The sequence below is a fragment of the Struthio camelus genome, chromosome 3 (assembly GCF_040807025.1).
Source record: "Struthio camelus isolate bStrCam1 chromosome 3, bStrCam1.hap1, whole genome shotgun sequence".
Taxonomy (NCBI): Eukaryota; Metazoa; Chordata; class Aves; order Struthioniformes; family Struthionidae; genus Struthio; species Struthio camelus.
In genome coordinates, this window is record NC_090944.1 from 126,213,115 (window position 1) to 126,237,261 (window position 24,147).

General features: G+C 37.7%; 1 protein-coding gene across 14 annotated transcripts; it reads right to left on the bottom strand.

Annotated features, from left to right (window-relative positions):
- Positions 1-1,368: 1,368 nt before the first annotated feature.
- DNAH14 (dynein axonemal heavy chain 14) lies at positions 1,369-23,329 on the bottom strand. Of its 14 annotated transcripts, none has more exons than XM_068940173.1 (11): positions 23,192-23,329; positions 20,578-20,727; positions 19,059-19,226; positions 17,792-17,880; positions 13,942-14,111; positions 12,888-13,019; positions 11,561-11,694; positions 10,085-10,249; positions 7,775-7,887; positions 5,714-5,788; positions 1,369-3,026 (listed from the first exon to the last, which is right to left on the bottom strand). In XM_068940173.1, exons 3-10 carry the CDS (start codon positions 19,203-19,205, stop codon positions 5,716-5,718), a joined length of 1,023 nt encoding a protein of 340 aa, XP_068796274.1. In that variant the 5' UTR covers positions 19,206-19,226; positions 20,578-20,727; positions 23,192-23,329; the 3' UTR covers positions 1,369-3,026; positions 5,714-5,715. The 14 variants fall into 14 exon arrangements, with proteins under 14 accessions (XP_068796274.1, XP_068796276.1, XP_068796284.1 ...); XM_068940175.1 differs by having other exon boundaries at positions 1,369-4,409; XM_068940179.1 differs by lacking the exon at positions 1,369-3,026 and adding an exon at positions 3,458-4,409 and having other exon boundaries at positions 20,578-20,641; positions 23,192-23,317.
- Between the last annotated feature and the right edge of the window lie 818 nt (positions 23,330-24,147).

The window sequence follows — 24,147 nt, forward strand, 5'->3', positions numbered from 1 at the left end:
TTTCTGACAAGTTTGAAGACCCTTACTTGACGTGCACAAACACCTACTGAAATAAAGAGCAGATATTCAACAAAGATTAAGGAAACTACAGTATTTCTCAGCTCCTTCTGATGCAAAGAGAGGTAGTGCCATCTACTTCTTGCACAGAAGCAACAGTCCCTGACCAGCAAGAGGAAGATAATGGGCCTTATTCAAACCATCTATTTACATGCACATAAACTGAGAGTTAAACTAGCAGTCCAGGCTGCCTATATATTCAATAGAGCATTTAATTTAGGAGTTTCCCACTGCCTACATAGGAAACTGAGACTCTTACCTTGGAAACTTAAGTTCCACACCTCAAATAAATATCCACCAGCGTATATAAACTGACAGACTGGAGCAGAAGAGATCTTTACAGTTTGCCTCTTATTCATGGAACCGTGCACAGAGGCTGGCCACAATTCTACATTTCCCCCCACAATTCTATTGCATATTCTTACTTTTCAGGCTACCTTTACCTTATCAATATCAGCTACAGTAACTATTTCAGCAAGTACTTAAGGTTGTGAAGTCTGGTTTTCCCCCGGATGACAAAATGGTTCTCGGTACAGTCTCACAGCATGCTAAATAAAATCATTAGATCCCCCTGAAGTTTCTCTGCATCCAACAAGCTAGCTGTTCTTACGTAAGCGTTCTCATAATTCCTGAAATTTTAACAAGATGAAAAACTGGAAAAAAAAAAAAAATTGGTAGACGCCCTATTTTAAGCATCTGTCTTGCATTCTGTTCTAGCCCAATCTCACATTGTGATTTTAATTGGTCTTATCATTATTCAAAAATAAAAATGTATACTTGCCTTAGTAATCCAACATCGTATCTATCAGCCTTATAGGCAGCTTCCGCTGAAAGGAAGACTAAGCAAGCATTTTTTTAAAGCAAGAATTTGATAGTCCACCAGTCCAATACGAAATAAGAAAGAAATCAGATATGAAGAAGTAAGTATAAGCAAGAATGTTTTAAAACAATCCTTCCAACCCTAAATGCCAAAGTAACATTGTAAGTTTATCATTCTTTTCATCTGAAGCAGGAACATTACTGGAACCTTTAAATAACCCCGTAAAAGCAGCTGGACCACACTGTGCACCAGTTTACAGAGCATATCATGGAAGATCTTGTCAACTACCAGTAGAAATCTTGAAAAGCACTCCAACACCTGATATCATTGACCTATTTCAGCATAGTCTGGTTTTATTTCCTTGCCCATTGGTACAAGCTGGAAAAAAAAAAAGGTTTAACTCTCTTCTTTTCTGACACCTATAGTATTAGGAACAGTACATTAGCAAACAGATTAATCTTTGCATGTTACAGACAGCACATCAAATATTTCAATTTTTCATATATTTATTCTGCGTTTTTCAGACATGTAGAAGTGCAAAGGCAGACAGACACCATGAAAATTCAGATATGTAGAAGTGCAAAGGCAGACAGACACCATGAAAATTCAGATTAGACTTTGGACTTGAAAGAAAGTTTCAAGACTTTCAATAAATTTGAATGACTAACAAGGATAAATAGTACAAAATAATCAAGAACACAGAGTAGCAAAAAAAAGCTTTAAAATACAATTAAAGCCTGTGCTTAGGATTTTAATATATTCATACCTTTATTTCAGCTTTCACTCTTTCCCAAGTATAAAATTAAAGCAACCTAGAGACTCTTAAGTGTACTAAAAATCACAGTTGTAAGGCCTTACCTACTTGCACTTCACCTAAATTAACCCTTTTTAAGATGACATGAAAAAAAATCCATATATAAGATCAAAACTGCAAGACTGCTTTGCTGGTAACAGAAACACAAGCACACTAAGTAACGCTTATGGGAGAAGGAGGGAAGAGGGAAATGCTCCCTCGTGCCCTTTGAACTCCACTGAGGAGGACAGAAATTACCTGAAGGATGCGAGCAGCAGCTCACCACAGCCTGAAGTACAGAATCCAGAGCCTTCCTTTCCTCAGCCTCCTTTCTCCTGTTTTCAGGCACACACTTCCACAAGCACCATCTTTGCAGATGTCCTTATACTCTCCTCTAAGATGAGCTAGCTTTCCATTAAAAAAAGCAAATATTTTTGTAAGGGTCAGTGCCTGAGTAAGCTTGCAGCTACAGGTGAACACTCTGGAATTAGAACATATGCAAAAACTTCTCTTTTCCACATGTTATCTTCAGGGAAGAGCTCATTTATCAAACAAATCACAGCTTTTAAATATTTGAGGGGAAAAGCTTCTGTAACACTAAGAAATATCGCACCTCTAGCTGTTTTGGGTAGTTTCACTGAAAATCTATGTGATGCCTCTCAGGCTGCACGTGTCAACACCATCTTTAGACAACAGTTCCCCATTCCCAACATCAGAAATTCTTCTGCGGACTCCTACAGCACTGTATATATTGGAATTAATCTATTATGACTCTTTAGGTAGACAGGGAGAGAGAGGCCTTCAACTCAAAATCACATGTCTACAAATCTTTCTACTGTTCAGGATGGAACATCCACAGTTATTAACGACTAACATTGTTCATATCCCTACGTTCAGTTTTTAGCGTATGTGATATCTCCTTGTTTACAAAAATATTTGTAATTTCCTATGCTAGCGGAGGTCCTTAAAGTAAATAAAGGATAAGACAGTTTTAAAGTATGTAAACATTTAGATTATTTTCAATTAAAAAAAAAAAAAGCTGCAGACCTCAAGTGAAATAAAAATGCTTCCAAAATGGCAATATAAATAAGTAAATTAAAAAAGTGGAAATTGGTATGATACGAACAAGTGGCTTCTTTTCATATCATCAATAATAATTTTATAAGAGAATTAAAATAAAGGATACAGGATAAAAAACTGAAAGTAAAGATGCAAATGAACTTTAATAATTACTCTTAAGAAAGTATTTTAAATAGCTACAATCACTTGTTTTTGAAATCTTGTAATTTGACCACGTGCTTGCTTATTTTGTAGACCTTCTTCACAAAACTCATCCAATGAACAGGACCATTTCACCTAAAATAGTAAGTCAACATATGAATGAGAAAGAATACCATGAATAGTTAAAAATAACTTTTACCCTCCCTGTTCTGCCTCTCCAGTACATCATTATTGGCAACACAGAGTGACTACTGAATTGCACTTGATGCAAAACCAAATGAACACATAAAGAACCAAAACTATTTAAGAGGATAATCTAAAGGCAGGGCAATTTGAGATGAAAGACAAATGCAATCAATGCATGTAGAACCACATAAGGAGCTGAAGACAAAAACAAAATTTGTATTCAAGGGAAAAGGATGTACATAACTGATAAAGAAAGCTGAACACAGAACATATTTGGGACAGTAAGAGGTATACACAAAAACACAAAATTATATTTCACTGAGTGCTGTGAAAAGCTGTCCAAGGTATAACATTCAGGCAGTTTACGAGTGTTCAGAAATGATCAAAATTTGTAGAAATTTTAATATTAAAATTTGTATTGCAAAATGGGAAAACACATTTTTTGGAAGATTATTTCAAAGCTTCTGGCAAATTTCAGCATTATTAATAGCACCGAATGCAATTTATTTTGCGAAAGCATCTACAGCATCTGGCCACGAAGCAGAACTCTACAATATGCATCCAGCACTGCTCAAAGCAATTTAAATTGGAATTTTAAATTATTGCAATTATAAAATAACTGAGGTCAGACAGACAAAAACAATTGACCAGAGTCACAAGCAAGACATATTGATCATTGGTGTTAATATACATGACTTAATACCATAACATACTGAATTTTATCAGTGCGTCATAACACAATAGCATTTGTACTTCACAGGCAAAACTAAACATTCAAGTCTCATTTAAGCAGTGAACATGCAGCCCAAGTGCGTTTGTGTTTCACTATCCATGTTCAAGGTATCCTTTTTACTGACTTTTAGATAAAGAATAGCATAGCAAATCTTGCATACTACACGAGTGAACTTCAAATAGCTTTGCGCTGACATCCTCCCAGATCATGGGAGGTGCACAATTAAGAAATATAAAGAATTTGAACATGATCTAACAGCAAAAAAACAACTTTTGAAGTGCCTTTCTTAAGGCGTAAGAACGCAAGCCAGTATAGGAACAATCAGTTGCATAAGCAAGCGGAGTAGTCAACACAGCATTAGAAGTCCTTCTATGATTTCCTTAACTAAGAAATATCCCGCTCTAACCGACAAACATGAAGGTCCAACACTTTCATGTGAGTAGCAATATACTGAGGAATAATAAAACAGAAACAAAAACTCAGCAGAACAAATCTGTAGCGTCTGAATGGACTGGACTCTTTCGCCATCTTTGTTTACGTGAACAGCTCATCACAAGTTTATTCAAATGTTGAAGTGTGAAGAATATCAGGACAACTTTCTAAATTAAAAATTAGTTACAGTTTAAGGTCATATAATTTCAGGACACAAAAATATTTCAAAAGACAGATCATTTTAATTGTGCAAACCTCATTTTGACAAAACATACTAGAAATATTCCATAGTTAGGTCATCTAAAGTGTCCCAATTGAATTTTGACAAGCTTTCCACGTACAAAAATACTGCCTTTAGGGAAAGAGCTAAGTAACGGTTAAATATTAATGTACGAATTAATGAACATGTCTCTGACTAACTCAATAGTTAAGAGAAAGCATTACTATTTTGCAGAAGCTGTTTTACCATGAATTATTTTTAATGGTTCATTCCATAAATGACAGTTTTCAGATTTTATGCAGGTAAAAACCCTATTTACTCTAATACCTTTCCCATTTCAGTGACTCTAAAATTAGACGAACAAAGGACCACCCGATAGCTTATGCCTTTTCCACTAGAGCGTTCAAATGCAAGAGAAGAGACATAAGCCTTTTCCAGTTCCTTACCTCTGTGTATAAGAGAAAGATTAATCCACATGCTCTCAGAACAAATCTACTCATTTTGATATAAAACTCATCCAAAGCATAAGGACCACAGAAAATTTTAAGACGATGTTGCACCGGGCTCCTTAGGAAAGGACACAATAAAGTTCCAGAAGGACAGAACCTGACTCAGCTACACTACAGTACCTCAGAAGGAAGTCTCTTCCTAACACAAGACTTAATTAAAAACCTATAGGAACAATCTCACCTATAGGTTAAATTTTCATTAAAAGGGGGAAAAAATCTCTAGCGAAGAGTCAATGTCTTTTTCATCATCAAACCTACACAGTGCAAGTTTTGTTTACGTGCTGATAATGTAAGCCAATAAGGAGACAAGATGAAGCGTGACAGGATTTTATTTTCTCGCCTCAACATGTAGACTGAATTCCATCTTCTCATTCACTCCGTATTCAGCTTGGCACAACCACTCTCACTTTACAACAGAACACTAATTAATTATTATTTTCATCCTATTTATAGCTGAAAATCCCTAGTCATGGAGCAGAATCCTACTGTGCTTGGCACTAGACAAACACCAAATTAAAGGTCAGATTTCTCCAGATTAAGATTCCAGGCTTTTTCACGATAAGATAAACATACCATAAAATTATTATTACAGAAAATCTTCTATGAAGTCATCAACAGGTAATCTAGCATTTCTATAATAGTCATTGTGGTTTCATAAAATATTTCAGGAAAGTTATAAGCTAATAAAGTGTACATCAGAAGACGAAATATTCCTTTAACTCTTTTCTCGTGAAAAACCTACATTCAAATTGACTCGCTCTTGTTTGCCTTGCTTCTTTTAACATTGATTTTCCAGACTGAAAAATATTTCTTCATCCTAGAAGCAACAGAAAGAACGATTTATGCATGTAAAGTTTACAGACTGCCACACCTGCTGTCACAACAACTCATTAATAGCATTTATGCTCAATCTAGAGACAGATACAGAGACCTATCTAGCCCGTCTCTGGTTTCTAAACACACTCCCAAATATTGCCTCCCCACCTCTTCATCTATCTTGACAGAGGTATGAAATGTATAGCCAAAGCGGAGTCCTGTTGTACCCAGAAAAGAAAAAGCACACTAAGGAGACTTTAAAATCATCTTGTTTTAAACCCAAATGTGAGCATACCAATACATCGTAACTGAGTAAGTATTTTTGTGCCTAGTAGCCCAGTAAAAATAGTATTGCCATTGCTACTAAAAAGCCATAAGCTTTTGTGCCTTATGCTAACTATGCTAGGTCCAGCCCTATCAGGCTTGTTATCTGTATAAACCAGAGCTTCGTATACCAGGTGTCTCTTGCTGTGATGTAATTTAAGCATGGGATAACAGCAAAGGCCTTGAAAATACAGGCACAGGTTGAAAGCAGAAGCCCCAGAGTCATAAATAACTCACTGATGGTCAATTACTGGCCAGTAATAAAACACAACCTGAACAGCTGGGCTTTTGCTTTAAGAAAAGCAGCGGCAGCTAACTAAGGAAAATAAAGGAAAACAAAACAACCAAGCAACACGATAGTGCACCTGCTGGAGCCTGGTAAACTACCCACCAAGCTCTTGCAGCACCTAGCCCAGGGGGAGATGCCAATTATCTTAGAAATTCAAAACACCTTATAAAACAGTAAAATCCCCAATTTGGTGTAGGGAAGACAGTGGACGTTCACTATAGTTTCAGGTTCCCTTGGTAAAGGGATACTGAGTCTTGTTACTTCAACTTCAGTGACTACAGCCACCAGGAACTGTAGCCATCAGTGTTAGCACTGCAGTACTGCAGCATCAGCTCTGTCATACTGTATACTCACAGCTAAAGATTACAAACACCTGTATGAATATGCAGTGATAACGACTGATAATGAGGAAGGACAAGATAACAGCATGAAGTGCACGGTGAAAGAATGTCAGTCTAGTAAAATTTTACTAAAAACTGGCTTGATTTACCAGGCTTTTAAACACTCCATCACAGCTGTCTTAAACTCCCTAACTAACATACACACATACGTTCAGGAACAACAAATGTCAGCAGAATTTTGTGGAGCCATGTAAGGAAATAAGGTCATGATTACTTTGGTTAATTTTTAAATGTGCAATGTGGCAATGGCTTACATAAAATGCAGTTTCAAAAACGTGGACATTTTTGTGATTCTATCACTGTCATGACTGATGCATACACAAAAGTAACAGGAGACATACAGGATCAAATCTCAAAACTAAATGACATTCAGTAACATTCTCCAGGTGAAAGTCAAACAGATATTAGAAACAAATAATAAAAAGTAATAAAGGTTAAATATTGAGGCAAACGTGCAAGAGATGGATGTTCAATGTTAGTTTGAGCAAGAGGTTATATGTTTTTACTGCTGCTTCCGTAACAGCCAACAAAAAGAATGTGACAATCTCACCAGTAAATATTTTCTTCTATTTTACACTATATAATTTGCTCAGATGCATTCTATATAAAGCGAACAGTACTAGCTATGTCATACATTCATTATAATGTCAATGTATATAAGACAACAAAAGAATTTCCTTACCTTTTAAAAGCTAGTGCCTATGAAGACATGACTAGAGATATTCTTACTTTTTCTACAGTTAAAGAAGCAAGATGAAAAATAACAAAATAGAAAGAAGGACTTTTTGTTCCTTTAATGTTTTAGACATCACAACAAGCACCACTTTGAGTAATCTTTAAATATTGTAATTATTGAAAACCTCAATACAAGAATTAACACGGTATTGAGGAACTAGCTGGCATTTTAGCACACAAAGATATTAGAAAGTTATTACTGTAATTAGTTAGCTTTAATTTTTCCTTAATTTCTTACCTGAAATTGGAGAATAAATTAAAACTGATTAATTTATAATACAGCTGTCTTTCACGCAGCCATTGTGGAACTGGTATCATTTCTATTTCTCCTAATTTATGCTCTGCAGAAAACTAGGGGAAAAAAAGAAATATTATACTACTCCTTTTTAAAAGAATTTGACCAGTGTTATGGAATCTTCATTAACGTTGAGACAAATTCTGACAACCTCAGTGGTAGCACCATTCACGACGTTTTATCTGATCTACCAATGCAGCTTGCATTTAATTTTGAACAAGTCTGCAGTTACTGCATGTTTTTATCATTCCAAATATCAAGAAGTTTCTATCATTCAAGATACGTGATTATGGCACATACACACTATCTAGGAAAGTAATTAAGCAGATGTTCAGATCTATCCTTATTTAGGAAACCCCTTCATCACATTTTAAAATCACCTTCATTTAGGCCCATTCAATATCTTTCTTACAAAGAAATACTTATCTCAGATAAGGTATACAAAAAGGAAACATCTGAATGTAATTATTTACTGTTAGCAAGTGAAACTACGGAATATCAATTCTTCTAGTTATTACTGAACAAGAGGGAAAGAGAATCAGCATGTGGAAAGATTTCCAGTACAACGCGGACAGCTATATCCGCCTACAGGGTCGTCACTGTAACGCTTTTCAGCGGCAATCTCCAAAAACCTTTTCTTAAACCTCTGCCATATCTTTCAGGTAGGAAAATAGCATCTTATAAACAAATTAGTAACATACTAAGAAAATAAATTTTCATTCTCATTGCAGTGTGAAAGACTATAAAAATGAGAAGTGGTAAATTAGTATAATTTATTTTCAAACGTTGGACTAGAGTCTGACTGGCAAGGAAACAGCAAATTGGTAATGGACAGATGTACCTACATATCAAACGTTATCTTTCATAGGAGCATAAGAGATAGCAGATCTGCTACTAAGCACTAATTAATTGTTTTGAATTAATCATTCTGTGTTTTAGCCAAAGAAAGTGGTAGATCTTATGAGACACATTTTGGAACAAATCTGTATTTGAAAACTGTACTTCAAATTTATGCACTGTAGCAAGCATTCTCAGCGCAAAGGGACAAGGTTACAGCTCTCTTTTTCCAGTCAGGTTCCCAACATTTATTCTGTTTTCCCAGTCTGGTTTTATAAAATCTTAATACCTCTACAGGTAGTAAACATATCTTTGCCATCTTAATAGGGGTAATTGCATCAACTTCTAAGCAATGTTTGAATTTTCTGACTTCAAGTCATGCCTGTCATATACACAATTAAAAATTTAACTTCAGCAACCAGCAAAAATCCAATTATGTAAATTATGCAAATGATGCCGTTATCACTTTTTCCACGCAAGGTTAGGGTTATACTACTACGTCAACTTTACTGATGTCAAAGAGAATAAAGGATTCAAGGATGAAGCAGAAATCCAGTCTTTACAAAGACATTTAAGAACTGTGGAAACATCATGCAATATAGCGCTCAGATTCTTAAAAGGTATTATTTTTAGTCCTTTCAGGCATATCAATACTCTGTGCTCTCAGTAGGATGGATCAGCTCTCTAATCTGATTGAAAATTAACCTAGCAAGTAAATACATACACATATTAATTTAGCTGAAAGTGAACAAAAATATTTTATGAGATGATCCAACACTCTGGCCACAGAATCACCGGTGGCAACAGAATGGAAAGTGTGGCTTAGAGCCAGCCACTCAGCAGCCTTACACAGGCTTAAACCCATCATGAAATCTCACTCTGAGGTAAAGAATAAACTTTGTCCTTTTCTTCTTCAAAAAAGGAAATGCTGTTCAAGAGTAAACAAAGACTAATCACTGAACAGTTACGGAAGGCTTACCTACTTCAATTTAAAGAATAACATTACAAATTTTATGTACAATCATCAGCAAGAAGTATGCCCTTGTGTGAAATCAAAACATGCAGAATCTAAGTGTATACCCTGCTGTGTATTAACATGCCCAAAAATGCAGATAGTTAGTGGATTAGTAGAGTGCTAGTAAGCAACAAACTTAGCCCTCTCCTGACACCTCTGCAAACTCAAACTGGAGACCATAGTTCAAGATCTAAGCATATGCCTGAGGAAAAGGATCAGCAACGTTAAGCTCAGGGTCAACAAAGACTTGTCTTAAGGCAGGACCAGTAAGCACTGAAGTAAATAAGGTTACATAATTTTAACAGGAGCATGACATGATAAGAAGTGAAAAAGCAAAAGGGTTCTTTCTGTGGAATTCTTTGGGTTCATGTTAATCTATGCTTTAAGTAACATACTTCTACCTTAGACACAAATGATGCCGTAACAGTCCAATATTCTTTGTTTTGTCTAGCTGTATTCACAGAGACAGCCTGTAACTCATATGGGTTATAGGGAGCTTTAAAGCTGTTCCTGTCTCTTCGAAGACAATATACATATTCTCCACTATCTTTTAGCAATAAAGGTTTCTGTCAAAAGAGGAAATGATTCATACGTAGGTATGTAATTTATTTTTCATGAGTACAAGTTATATATTTCACCATGAGAAGAAAATTAAACAAGTACCAAAATTTTCTAATAACACGCTTAGTAAATAACAATACTGAATTGACTGGAAAGTTATTCTACATGTTATTACAAAGTTTTCTGTCAACTCCACTCTAAATAATCATTCATCTGTTCCAGCAGCAGGAAATTAAATATTACTATTTCTTGTTGAGAAAACAAGATGGATCATAGGGACAAGGAACCAGCAGACCTATGACTAAACCCTATTACTGTTACAATTTTCTTATGCAAGCTTGAACAAGCCACAGACTTTCCAGTAATTCAGTTTCTTTATATACAAAGGCAGCGGTAAGCATTGTTCAGCTTAAACAATACTATAAAGTTCTTAACCTGCAAACACCTAACAGTTAAAGACTGTCGATATCACTGGTATCTAGTTGTTTTGCCAGGACATCATTCTAGCTGGAACAAACTTTAGTTTTGCGGACAACTGTAATGCTTCTTAAAAACTTTGCAGACATATTTTAAGTCTGAAGTCCCAAGGAATGAAATATAATACAGATGATATTTTTTAATTGTGCCTTCAAAAGATTTAGCAATATTGTGCACACAGAAACAAACTTCATTTTGTTTTGCTGTACTGGCTATTTTGCTTGGTCATGAAAAGGCATATATACAAAATCTGTAGATGCCAATACTCAATACAATTAGATCAAATGTGTGTCTGTCTGTCTGCAAGTGCATCAAACTAGTGAAAGAGCACAGGAGGGCCTCTGCTACTCTGCACTTGCATGAAGGAATATTTCGGCATCAGGAGCAGATCGCCCAACATCACTCACAACAAATATCGGCCTCATACTTGGCACGTCTGAGCAGGACAGACCTATCCTATCATAGTTCTATTCCTCATATTTAAGGTAGTGCTAGAATGGCTGAGCTATGTGGAGTACTAGCTACAGCTTAAGTGATTGCTATGCACTCAGCTATGGAATAAATAATTCTAGGTACCACTATTCCGTTCATCTTTTCCCAGCATTACAGCATGGCTCTGCCCACAGCAAAGTGTAATTTAGCTTCTACTTCCTATTTTTAAGGTAGAGAATTAAATTCTGCTAACAGTCTATTCCTGGTAAACATCTTGTTGGTTCTAACAACAGAATTATCATTTTCAGAGGCAAAAATATTCAGGAAATAAGTATTTTAGATTTATAACCAAGACCATTTCTGGAGTATAATTGCACAAGATGTGGAAAATGGAAGGTAAAAATTACCATAAATGCAAACTTCTGATGCCTGGTTACATCAGCCTCTCCAGCTAAACGTTCACCTGATGGTAACTTTGTTTCCCAGCCAAGTTTGCCTCGAAGCCTCAAAATATGCATTATAACGTCATCATCAATCGGTTCTGGTACATCAAGGAAAGAGGAAAAAAAAATATAAGTGTTTTTCTTAAACATACAATCTTTAGATTCATTTCGTAAGACAGACCTAACCGGCACGGAGAATTGGTCTGATGTGACTTAGTATAAAGATGGAAGAAGTCGAGAAGATGGCTTAAAAGGTCATTCTGAAAAAGAACAAGCTTTCAGGTGTTCCAAATGTATTTTAAAGCAATTGGAGAACAGGCGTTCAATTGAACCAAAGTGACTTCAACTGCCAGTGACTTATTCCTCTGTGTAGTTTACACAGCAAAATTCAACATATTCACTAGAAGAAACACAACTTGCTGGCCCTAGGCTTTTGCAAATGCTAAAAACACAACTATGAAAGAATAAGAAAAGGCCTCTGAAGGGGGGGCAAAATTTCAGCTAAACAAAAAGAAGCTTGAAAAGAGATCAGCAATAATGTTCTTCTGCCTAATACTTAAAAGAAGTTCCTTTGTACATGGAAACATACTACCCATTAAGAAATCAGACCAATCTAAATAGTCACGTATAGGAGAAAAACACTTTTTAACAAAAGACTCTGCAAAGTTACGGGGAAAAAAATTGAGATATCCTAGAAAGCATTAAAAGTAATTGTTTCCACAACGTTTCCACAATGTAATCTCTATTAAAACGTGCATAAAACAAAAGGCTTGTTAAAAAAATTATTAGAATCTAATTGCAGTATCATTCCCTCCCAGTTTTCAGACTCAATGACAGATATTTTTAACGGAGAAATGATGAGCAAAATCTATTTTTCCCCATACTAACCCCAGAAGATAAGTGGGAAAACATAACTGTTCCTTAAGAATCATCTCTCTAATTAAAAAAAAAAAAGGTTTCGTAGTTAGCCGTAAACAACCTTAAAACACAAATTCAACGGCTGTACGAAAGTACATTAAGTTCTGGTCTGATATCAGGTATAAAAAAAAGCATCAGAAGCTAAACATGGAGGAAGAAGTTGTTAGCCTTTGGAATAAGGTTTAAAATGACAGCATGCTTTAATTTAGAGCTGTATCACAATTTTTTCCCCTGTATGTGTACAGTTACTCTAAAGGGAAGACAGGGATGAGGAAGAAGAGCAGCAGCTGAGTGTATTCTCTACCGTATCAATGTAAATCTGAAGTAAATAAAGTGGCATAACTAGTCTAGCTCTGTGGTAAGACTTACATACCTGTTCTATCATACGAAGGAACTCTTTTCCTCAGAGGCTTATTAGATGATCTCTCAGCTTTTGGTTGCTCACAAATCTTTTTACTGCAACTTGGTTCCAAAACAGCTGTTTGCATTTCAGTACTAATATTACCTGTAATAGATACGTTAAAAAGAAAAATATTATTTATTTAAAGTACAACACCATGCACAATCATTTTCGAATTTAAGCAAAACTTCCTATAAGTTTACAACATTTCTGCAACTTCTGTATCTCAAAACGTATTCTGATTCAGAGACAGAAGGTGGCGGGGGGGGGAGAGAGAGAGAGAGAAAGAAAGAAAGAGAGAACTCTATATCCTTTTGTTGATAATACATTAAAACTTGTATTCAGATCATACATTGACCTCAGTATGAAATGTAATCCTTGTTTTCAATGCATTCTGAGAGGTAAAGAGGACAACTTTCACCTTGATTTTTAGTGTTTGCTTTGGGGAGAAGGTTTGGAGTTTTAGTTTTTAAATACTAGAAGACCATCCACTCTGAAAGAAAGCGGTGTTTTAGCATTCTTTTTACACTCCTGTTAGTTCACTTTTACTTACATCTCCACTACTCCATTTTTTCCTTTTAAAGATGTGAAGTTTTGAAGGATTCTTTTTTTTACACACTCACCACATACACATGCAGTGTCATTCATATTCCTTGTAATGCCCAGAGAAAGAGCAGCATTCTATTCTACAGACCTTGTAGAGGCAGACAGAACATCTGCCCACTGTAAAATTATGTATCTCATCAAATATTGTAAGCCCACGTAGGCTTTGTTAATTTCAATAGCAACCAAAAAAAAAAAACCACAGAAAGAAATAATCATACCATGTTTGAAGTAAACACTAGAATGCTTGAGACTTAACAGCATTCTCTTTTAGAAATGCACTAGCGGACAATGCATATTTCATATTCAAGAATTCTTACGATTACGAGTAAAGAAAGTCTTATCTATTAGTACTTCCCTCTCCGTCATTTTAGGTACTCTACCATATACTGTAGAAGGTGGTGACATGCCAAAAAATGCTGACCTCCTTTGCTAACAGAAGTTGTTGAAAGTGTCGTTTTCAAATTCTCATTCTGTGACATTAGGGATACCATTTGTGTTATGCTCCCGTTTAGATTCATTGTCTCATGCTCTGACACTCCAGTAGGCTGACAAAGAGATTCTCCTCTTTCCTCTTTATGTTTTCTTGAGACTCTACAATCAACAACACGCTCTTTGAAAACCAATCTGAAAACAATCTCTTAATGAAATTAGTTCAATATGAATGAAAAATAATTCAAGGTTAAGCTAGACAGCTCCAAAAACCAAAACTGTGCTATTAGCCTTTATGAAACATAAGGATAAGGAAAATAACTGTCAGCAATTAACACACAGAAATAGGACACAGGAGATTCAGTTTCCATCTCCTACACCAACACCAGCTTCTTACGTATCTTGGGGGAGACTTAGCCTCTGCACGCAGTAAAGCATGCACAATTCAGGTATGTTTTCATCTGTGAAGTTCCAATTAATTTCATTTGTCAAGATTAAATGAAAAATATATTAAAAATCCGAAGGAAATAATGATTTCATGCACAACTTGCTCTCATTTGAGTAGCCTCATCTTCAGTAACAACTGAAAATAACATAAAAACATAAAAATAATATAAAAAACAGGAACAATGGCGAAAAAAAGAAATACCCAGTTTGAGCTAACTCTTGGTCTAACTTAATCGTGGATATGCTGTAAAATACTCAGGCTATATAGTCCAAACTTGAAAGGATGATTTGTTTAAGCCTGCTCTAGATTATGTTCAAGTGGCAATAACATCAAAGAACAATCAGCGGCTGAAATGGTCTAGAACTCACGTGCTGGAACTTTTTTGCTTTAGCAGCAGCCACACACAATATGCACTTCCCACAAGAGCACAGAAGATCAATGCATAAGTCTAACCCCCAGTTCCTCTTCCAGTACAGAATTCCAGAATACAAGCTACTAAAAGGAAGGATGGAGTGAGCACTGCACACACCAAAAATACATCTCAAAACATGTACTTTATTCCATAACTTCTTTCATCTCCTGGTATTTGCTCACACGCACATTTAGCTGCGGGTAGTTCTTCAACAACTGCAGCCTGTTTTTCTGGAGACTGATCTAAGGGTCTTTGAGAAAAAAGATAGTTTTACCAGATATAACAGCTACCCCGGAATTCTCAATATGGCTCTTCTAGAAATCTTGAACCTTGAAGCTGTTCACAAACGTTACCTGCCTTAATGCTGGGACTAATATGAAAGAACAGGAACGCTAGTAACTTTCCTGCCTGACGGGAGAAAGCGAGAGAGGACCTGGTAACAGAACAGGGATTTTTAATTATCTAGAGAATAGTGATCATATAGAATGGTTATCTAGATTTCACTAAATGTACTGATTATCTAGAGAACAGAAACCACAGTCAGTCCCCTGCACATATCTGAGAAGTAGATGTCAGGCAACATTATAGAGATGCAGAAGACAATATGGCTCAGAATAGACAGGAAAGTCCTGACTCCCGTGTCAGACTGTCACGTTCAGAGACACCAATGTCCATTCAGATCTGGAATTCCTGGAGGAAGTATAAATTGGCCAAACTCCAAAGCAGTACAAAGAATGCAATTCAGAGGACTAGAATTTTTTGAACGTTTACCTTCCCTGGGTCAAGATTATGCAGCTGTCCTCTGTGAACTCTTACGAAGAAACCCTTTTTTGCTTTTTTTTTTTTTTAAAAACTAATCTCTCATTTAGCCAGGATACAGTGCAACACTATGTTGGTCTGCTATCAGCTAAACTAAAGCATCACTGGAATCATCTTCAGTAATTGACTTGGTTCACCCTGAATTAGGTTTTTCTGGTGATAACACACAATGGCAATATGAAAGTTTGTCCTAGATGATAAGAGGTACAAACCAGTCCCTTGCCTCCAAAGAAGGGACAGTGGTTAGCTCTATCTTGTGCTTGAGTCTATGAATGAAGTTGATCTTCCATAATTCCCAGATATAAGGACGTTCTTTCTTTTTGGGACCAGGAACTGTAACAAAATTCTTTCTTCAGAGTCCCACAGTTGAGGCTGAGAAGGTCCCCAGGTGAAGAAATTTGTCCCAAAAAAATAAGCGGAGAACTAGACTATACTGAACAAGATGATACAACCAGTGCATACAGCTCTGCGCTTAGAGGGGTTGTGCCTTGTGAAAGGATAGCTTGAGTTCTTCAGGTATAAGAGAAAAAAAGTGAAACCTCAGGTAGCACAGAGCAACCCTCAAAAAGTTTCTGTCTAATGAAGAGCGATGAAGTGCTGGAAAAGTCAAAGTAGTTCTCACATCCAGACAGAAGAGACAGAAGTCTGTGTTAAGGTCCCCAACATGGTAACATCAGCACTTAACCTGCTTTTCTCGTGACTCTTATGACAGACGTACAAAGACAAAAATTACACAAACACAACAAAATAAGTTGTACCGTGAGCACTGAAATGAATGAAGACTGGCAGCTTCCTAACCTGTTTTAATACTCCTCAATCACTCTCCAGAAGTAATTTCAGCTTTCTTCAGGTTCCACGCTTGGACTCCTCCTCTCAGCTTTCTCTCATACCACCCATTAATTAAACTAGACAACCAGCAGCATCTGTTGTGGCTGGTGATACAAGCCAGAGTGCAGATTCTAACTGGTCAGATAATCTATTTCTGACAGGCGGGATGAAGAAAGTTCTGCCTGGCTCAGGACTTATGAAAATTAAGGTTCCGTTATACAAGAACTCACTTTTCACAAAACCAAAAAGAACTTCACACCCTCCAGATCTCTGCATGTCTCATATAAGTTTAGATGCAAGTGGTCAATTACTCCAAGATTCACTGGGAAGAAACTGATAGCTGAAGTCAGTAAAATGTCATTTCTTTATGGAACTTGGGACAAGAAATGCCCCGAATGTGCTTTCAATCCTGTCTACAAAATGCAGGAACGGAGGTTTGCCTAGAAGGTGTTCTAGTCTCTTAAGCCGCAGAAAATTACCTTCCTTCCTCATCACCTGTACAAAAGGAGGGAAAGGAAACCAAAAGATGAACTGTGCTTGAGGACTGGGGGTTATGAACTTCTCAAACGTTCTGCCACAGGAAACCGTGGAGGTTGACGGTGAGCAGGTTCAAGAAGAGAGAACACAAGTTCATAGACAACAGGTTCATAAACAGATACTGAAACGACCCAGCAAAGCCACTGGCACGCTCTCCCCAAATAGCCTCTGCTCCTGCTAATGCTGAAGGGGGAATCCTGGGCTAAACAGACTACTCGTCTATCCCACTATGGCAATTTTTCTGATCCCTTGCTTCTTGGCAAGTAGACATCACCCTTTCACCTTCTCATGTCACTTCAAAGGTTTTTTGATACAGCATTGAGAGTATTATGACTACTTCTTTAGTCCCATTGAAAGATAATAAACATTAAACATTTAAATTAACTCAGTCATCATATCGCATCGTTATATTTGAAAAATACTAATATTTGTGTTCTGCTATACAAGTGAAAGTAACACAATATACAGAAATACACTTTCAGAGAGAATCATATATTACCCCCATCTTATTAGAACCAAAAATATGATTTGACTAGACTGTATTCCTTTTACAATGACCTCACTAGCACTTCTCTGGATTTTCACTGACACAAACACGATCAGGCTCTATTGCCACAGGCCCAAATTATAAAGTTTACGGTGGAGTGTTAATCCAGCCTTCACAGAATTCACAGGGAAGCAGTCAAATAAGTCAGTATAAGACATCCATTGGTGTTTCAAATTTTAAGTAGCACAGAACAAAAAGATATCACAAAAAAATATTATTTTACATACGGATTTCCAAAACACATGCCTTACTCTTTTATTACTGTTTTGTGTTTCCTTTCTGTGCTTCCTCTGTAAACTGCTGTGCGGAGAATAGAGTATTTCTTCTCTACCGAGGATGACTGAGAACAAAGAGCAGAGAAATACATTAATTTTAATAACTACCGAGTGGGTGGTCATATATTATACGGTAAAATCAATGAAGAAATTTATTTCAGAGCTTTGGAAAATGTTTTCAAAAAGCACCAACTGATGGCTTAACTCAGCTTTCAATACAGAATTCTTCTGAGTTAAGATATTTTATGCGCATGAAATTTTGCGTGTAAAAAGCATCTCAACAAATGACTTAAAAATAACTGTGCTCGAAACGTGACAGTTAATGTTTAGTATTTTCATATGGACTATGAAACTCCTTTCTCCTGTTTCCAACAACTCAAGGTTGAAAGAATTACAAACCTTCAGAAAAATAAACTCTAAATTTAGAATAACAAATCATTGTTTTTCAGGATATTTAAGCCAACTGCTACCCACTACCTAAACATGGTCTCTGCAGTTTCACTTAAAGGTTTCCTAGGAGGTAGACTGTCATTCCCATGGCTGCATAGGCATTATGCAGGTAATCGGTGTGTTTTTATGTTTTTAACATTTCTTCAGGCAGAAGACAGATTTAAAATTCTGTATGTAAAAATACTGTAAATCAAGGATTATCCTATGTGTATCAAGGTTATCCATATAAAGGATCTCTGTCTACCAACTGGTTGAGGTTACTTTTCTGAACCTTACCAGACATCCCAACATCCCCATAGCTGAGCTGGGCAAAGAAAATCAGTTATGCAAAAATTAATCCAATATTAACATTGTTGCAAACGCCCAGAGAGTCTCTACAAGCACCTCTGTTCTCCTACAGGTCTGTTTACGTTTGGGTTTTAGGCACCTAAAAACTCTAGCAATACTACAGTTTCAACAGTCACAGCTGTCTATGCCCAGAGTTTGGCCCAGAAGCATGCATGGACCTACGCTGGCTTTAATTTTACAAATCCATGGGCTAAGCCTGAATCCAGGATTAGCAACAACTGACTAGGGTGTTTGAAGATCTAATTTTGGACTTTGGCATGCAAATTTAGAAAGGATTTAGGAACATACATACGTTCTTATTTCATTTTTAAGACAACATACAATTGGAATATTAAACTTTAATTAAAAAGTCAGATCTCTACTATAACAGGACTGTAGTTAGGAGGATATTAATAGCAGTTAAAATTTTAACACTTAGGCTGGCTTAAAACATGTACATTCTCACCAGTTCACTGTTGTCTTTCTTACTGCTGTCAGGCGGTTCACCCATAATATACCTGCCGTTTAACATGTGCGGTACCTCTGTCCTCCCTGGTTCAAACTGGAGACGAGACATTAATTTTTCCTTCAGCATTTTGTTTTGCGCATCCATCTGGGGTAGGTATCTTTCATTCTAATCACAGGAAAACAATTAGAGAACAAAATCTGCAGTGACAACTGTCTCTCTACTTTTAACACTTGCTTAAACCTGCATGTGTCATTGGTAATCAGGTCGCGTTGGGAAATTTGCTTCTGCAGTGTTGAAACTCAAAGTTCACACAGTTTGCAAATTAAAGACAGTTAACCGTACGCTGGAAGTAGCAAACTATAAGTTTACTTGCTTTGACAAACGAGTAATATAGAACTCTGAAGACAAACATGCACTTACTGCATTAATCATAATTTAGATAAAAGAATGTACATTTTTACAAGTGCCACTAAAAGAGAAAATGCCTTTTTTAAATATTTTAAGAATTATGTACTATACACAGTACATACTCAAAATTTGAAAAAGTCTGAAAAGATATTTTAAGTTTTTTTTTTTTTTTACATCCTAAATCCAGTAAAATTAGCCATATAAATAACCCAAATCAAAAAGACTGTTTTGCTTTTTTAACCAGCAAGATATGAATACATAGTAAATAAGCATTTAAAACCAGGGACAGAGTGGAAGTCTTCATTCTTGGCTTGCATGTCTCACTCGAATATCATATCATACTAGGTTAGTTTCCCAGTTCCTCTCCCCCATTCCCCCGCATGCTTCAGTGTGAAGCTTTATAGCATCACAAAAGCACAGAAAAGATAATGCCCAACTTGGTGAACTGCTCAGCATTCTCAATTCTAACTAGTGTCCCTCCCTCCAGAAGCTGTATTTTGCAACACACAATTAGTTACCAGCTGTAAATACATATCAAATTTAAATCAAAATACATTACTCCAGGTCAGTTTCTACAAATCCAACTGGCTCAACATATGCTGCTAGCTCACTGCATAAAGCCAGTCCATTTTGTATTCACCACCTGTAAATTGTACTACTCTGCACCAAAAATCTGCTTAAAAGGGTCAAGCAAAAGCAGTTTCCTCCTCCACTTAATAAACAAGAGACAAACACGTAACAGGAAAAAGCAGTCTGACAGGACATGCAATTCCTTCATCATTATTTCAGTCGTTTACAGCATGTATATTACAGAAGTAAAAACTCTCACTTGCCACCAAAAAAGCGACTGATGCTCCAATCTCTGCTATCTAGAAAAAGATGTTATTTACATTCCACTATAGATCTTACGAACTATTTAGCTCAAATACCTACATTCAGGAAGCACCACTGAAATTATTTTGTATACTGCATTTTCAGTGATTTAAACAAGCAACAGAGTACATAGAAGAATAAAAGCTGTTTGAAGTTTTAGTTACTATTATACATTTCATAGTAGAAAGCGTATGAAGCAGATAAAATTTGAGCAGGTGGTAAGGCAGCAACTCACCCACGGATCCCTTGAGCTCAGTTCTCTCCTCTAGGATCCACAGTCAGCCATCCACTCAGGTGACCTTAAAATTAGGAATGGAAGGAAGGCTTGTTTCATCCCAGTGGCTGAGATCTCTTCTGGAAACTACATCATCTTCTTTAGATCTAGCTGTATCCACAATAGCAGGAGGTTACTACGCTCACTGGATCAAAGACGAAGTGCGAGGCAGTAAAGTGTGAACATAACCTAAATTTCATCAGCACGTGCTGAAGCGGTTTACTGCATCCTGATCCTGATCACACCACAAAATATGGAAGTTCAGTCTATTTCTGAACATCCGATAACATAACTTTTTTGACAACATAAAATCATCCAGGGCCTAGAAGTGGCAGCTATACTACCTTTATACAAGAAGGGTAGAATACTACCCTTCTTGTAGTATTATTTTATAAACTAGAGCTTCTAACAGTCCAAAGCAGTTTCAGCAGAGAAGTACTGCACATGCGAACTAGTCGCTGATGCAGCTGCAAGTAGAGGGTAGCAGCAACCTCTTCAATAACTCCAGCTAGATCCAAGACATCCATTCGCACTCCAAGAACATAAACTGCTGTTGTTTCCTTTCCACTTCTTACCACTCAGATAGTAGTAAGTATTCCCACAATAAATACACTTTCAGAAATCACATACGTGTTCCTCAAACTATTTAGTCAGAAACAGATGGTCCAAACCAATGCAACTGTGTGCTGCAACGGATCAGGAGAGTTCACAGGTGGAGTTCAACTGCGGAAGAGGTAATCTCCAACTGAAAAGTGGTACATTCTTTACTTATTACAGCTGGACTGAAAAAAGACTGGGACCATACCTTAAGGTGGCATATACATTAAGAATACCATACAGGCGTACCATTTTCGATACAGAAGCAGGTACACTAACAAAAGCCACGTAGAAGTACTAGCACCTCTAACACCAGTATCTCACGTCTCTTCTTAGAATCTATTGTTACGGGTCTGGATGGACCCTTTCCAGCTACACCCCATCTACCTTCCCAGGAGCTTGAGGTGTTACACCTTTGCAGAAAGAGAGGAGACGACTATGACCTATTTCATTAATTTTTAAAGTACAGTTAGATGGAAGATCTAAGCGAAGAAGTCTAAATACACCATTTATGTCTCTTGAACAGAAAAGAAATAAAAAGACCTGCCTTTTGCTTTGGCAGAAGAATCAAGATCTACTAGTCAAAGTTAATTTATTAAGGACTCGACTGATCAAACAACGTAAGTACTTGAAATCCAGCTGACAGTCAATGCAAACACTTGATTTTTCAATTGTCAGCAAAAAATGTTGAGGAACTAATAAAATGCATGTATCATATCTGCTTGAAAAATGATCTGTTAGAGTCTCTACTTCTGCTACAGGTATCTTAGTGCCTATCCATGTCAAAATTTAAGCAAAAACAGAGTAAAACAAAATCTATGAGTTTAGTGCTGTAATAGAGACGGTATATCGAAGATACAGCAATGTTTCCTTGCAGGACCTTTCTGGCTCAGCAATTTTTTAACTTATGTATAATCATAGCTGAAAACAATTTAACTGCTGCTTATAGCTGAACCAATAATATACTTTTAAGAAACAAAACACAAGTATTTCATAACTGCTTGATTTTTCTGGCTCTTTAAATTTAGCTTGTTAGATTGGAAAATCATTAAGCATAATCCAGCATAATTGCATATGCATTTTCTCAAGGCCATATACATCAGAAAGTGAAAGAAACACGAGGCTGCACATACAGCTGTGAGAACAGGTATCTGTAAACTAATTTAAACTGGTTTAAAAATCATTCCTTTAAGAATGAAACATACACATAAGTTACTGTACCTTAATGAATTACTGCATGACAATTGATCAAAGGCTTATTTTTAATGCATCAAAAACTGAAGGTGAAGCATGCTACATAACAACAGTTAGGCTAAGACAGATCCAAGGGTCCAGCTAACAACCACCAGTAACACAAGCTCAAAGCGCAGGCGTTAGGCTAACCAAATAGCAACGCTGCCAACAACCCCGAGCCTCAGGGACTCCTTAAGCCAGAAGTTATACACCATTAGTAACTCTCAGGGGATTTCTATTTAACTCGTAAATCGTTTTATTGCCTGTAATATCACAAAAACTAAGACCCTTCGGAGCCAGCCTCGCTTTTTTACAATCCGGAATAGTTTAGCAGGTTTGACAAACACTGTCAATTTGTTTCAGTCCTGGGCACTCACTCAGCGTACTGCAGCACCCTAAATGCAGAAAAAGTAGAAGCTTAGTCAAACTCCTTCCTTAACTAAAGGCTGACTAGCGAGAAGACCTACTTCACCGCAAACGACAGCTTTAACGTCTCCGCACTTAGGGGGTCGGCTTGGCAAGCTGTCTTCTGCGGGCGCGCTTCAGCCACGGCCACGGAGGTGGCCCGTCGCCGAGGCAGGCCGGGGCTTGCCCCGCCCGTCCCGAGGAGCCGGAGCCTGGCCCTGCTTGCTTGCTCTCTCTCTCCCCTCCCCCCCCCCCCCCGCCCTGGCCTGCCCGCGGAAGGCTTCTCCTCGTCAACGGCCGCCCCCCGCCTGCCCGCCCTAACAGAGCCGCCGCCGCTCACCGTCTCCCCGCCCGCTGAGCTGGCCGTTAACCGCCAACGGCGAGGAGCCGGGCGCGCGCCCGGCCCGCGGCGCAGCAACGGCCGCGAGGGCGCGCGCGGCGACCGTTGGGCGCGCGGCTCGGCCCCGGCCCCGGCCCCGGCCCCACCCCCGCGCCGCCGCCGCCTGGCCGGGCTGGGGGGGGACTGTGAGGGGGGCTGGAGAGAAGCCGTCAGGGCGGAGGCGGCCGTGGCACCTGCCTGGCCGCGGGCACGCCCGCTGTGGGACGTTCTGCGACACCGAATTACTGCCTCGAACTTGCCGAGCGTTTGGCAAGGCGATCGCTGGTTAGCTCACGGCCTCCCCGCTTTTGATCGGCTATACCCGGACTTCTGCATGTTTATTCCTTAAAGTTCTGCAAAGCGTTGTACTTCAACATATGTTTATCACAATTTTGTCAAATATTCTGTGAAAGATGGATTTAACTGGTTTTCCGTGTTTTTTTCTAATTTATTTGGTACGCTTCTACTACCTCCTAAATTTCCGCATTTAGCATGCTGTTTCCGTGGATTACTTGCAAGTCCACACAGGGGTTTCGGCTAGGGAGCAGAGGGAGAAAGAGAGTTACAAACAGCAGGTGCATTTGTGCCAAAACCGATTTACACACTGAATGTGATTTTTCTCACTTCAGAGAATTATGATGGGAAGACGATCATAAAAGCAATGCAACCCAGCAGTTAAGAGGTGAAGCACGGTTAACTCTGGGTGAAATCTCGTCCGTAGTAACGTGAAGTAAAGCCAATAAATAAATTTTTAGTATTTACTTTTTGCAACAATTTCTTTAGTGTGACTGTGTGTCATAGACACTTCAAAAGCTGTTTGCAATTTCAGCAAATGTATCAAGCTTCTAAGAGAAGTTGTAGGAAGCTCAAGAAGACATGGATAAAGCAAATCGTTAGCTAAAATAATCAGATGTTAC

Coding starts and splice junctions, on each gene's coding strand:
- DNAH14 (XM_068940173.1), bottom strand. CDS start 19,205: ATGGATGCGCAAAACAAAATGCTGAAGGAAAAATTAATGTCTCGTCTC. Junction 14,112..17,791: donor CACAAAACAGTAATAAAAGA/GTAAGGCATGTG, acceptor TGTTGATTGTAG/AGTCTCAAGAAAACATAAAG. Junction 5,789..7,774: donor AATTTATTCTCCAATTTCAG/GTAAGAAATTAA, acceptor TGTTGCTTCTAG/GATGAAGAAATATTTTTCAG.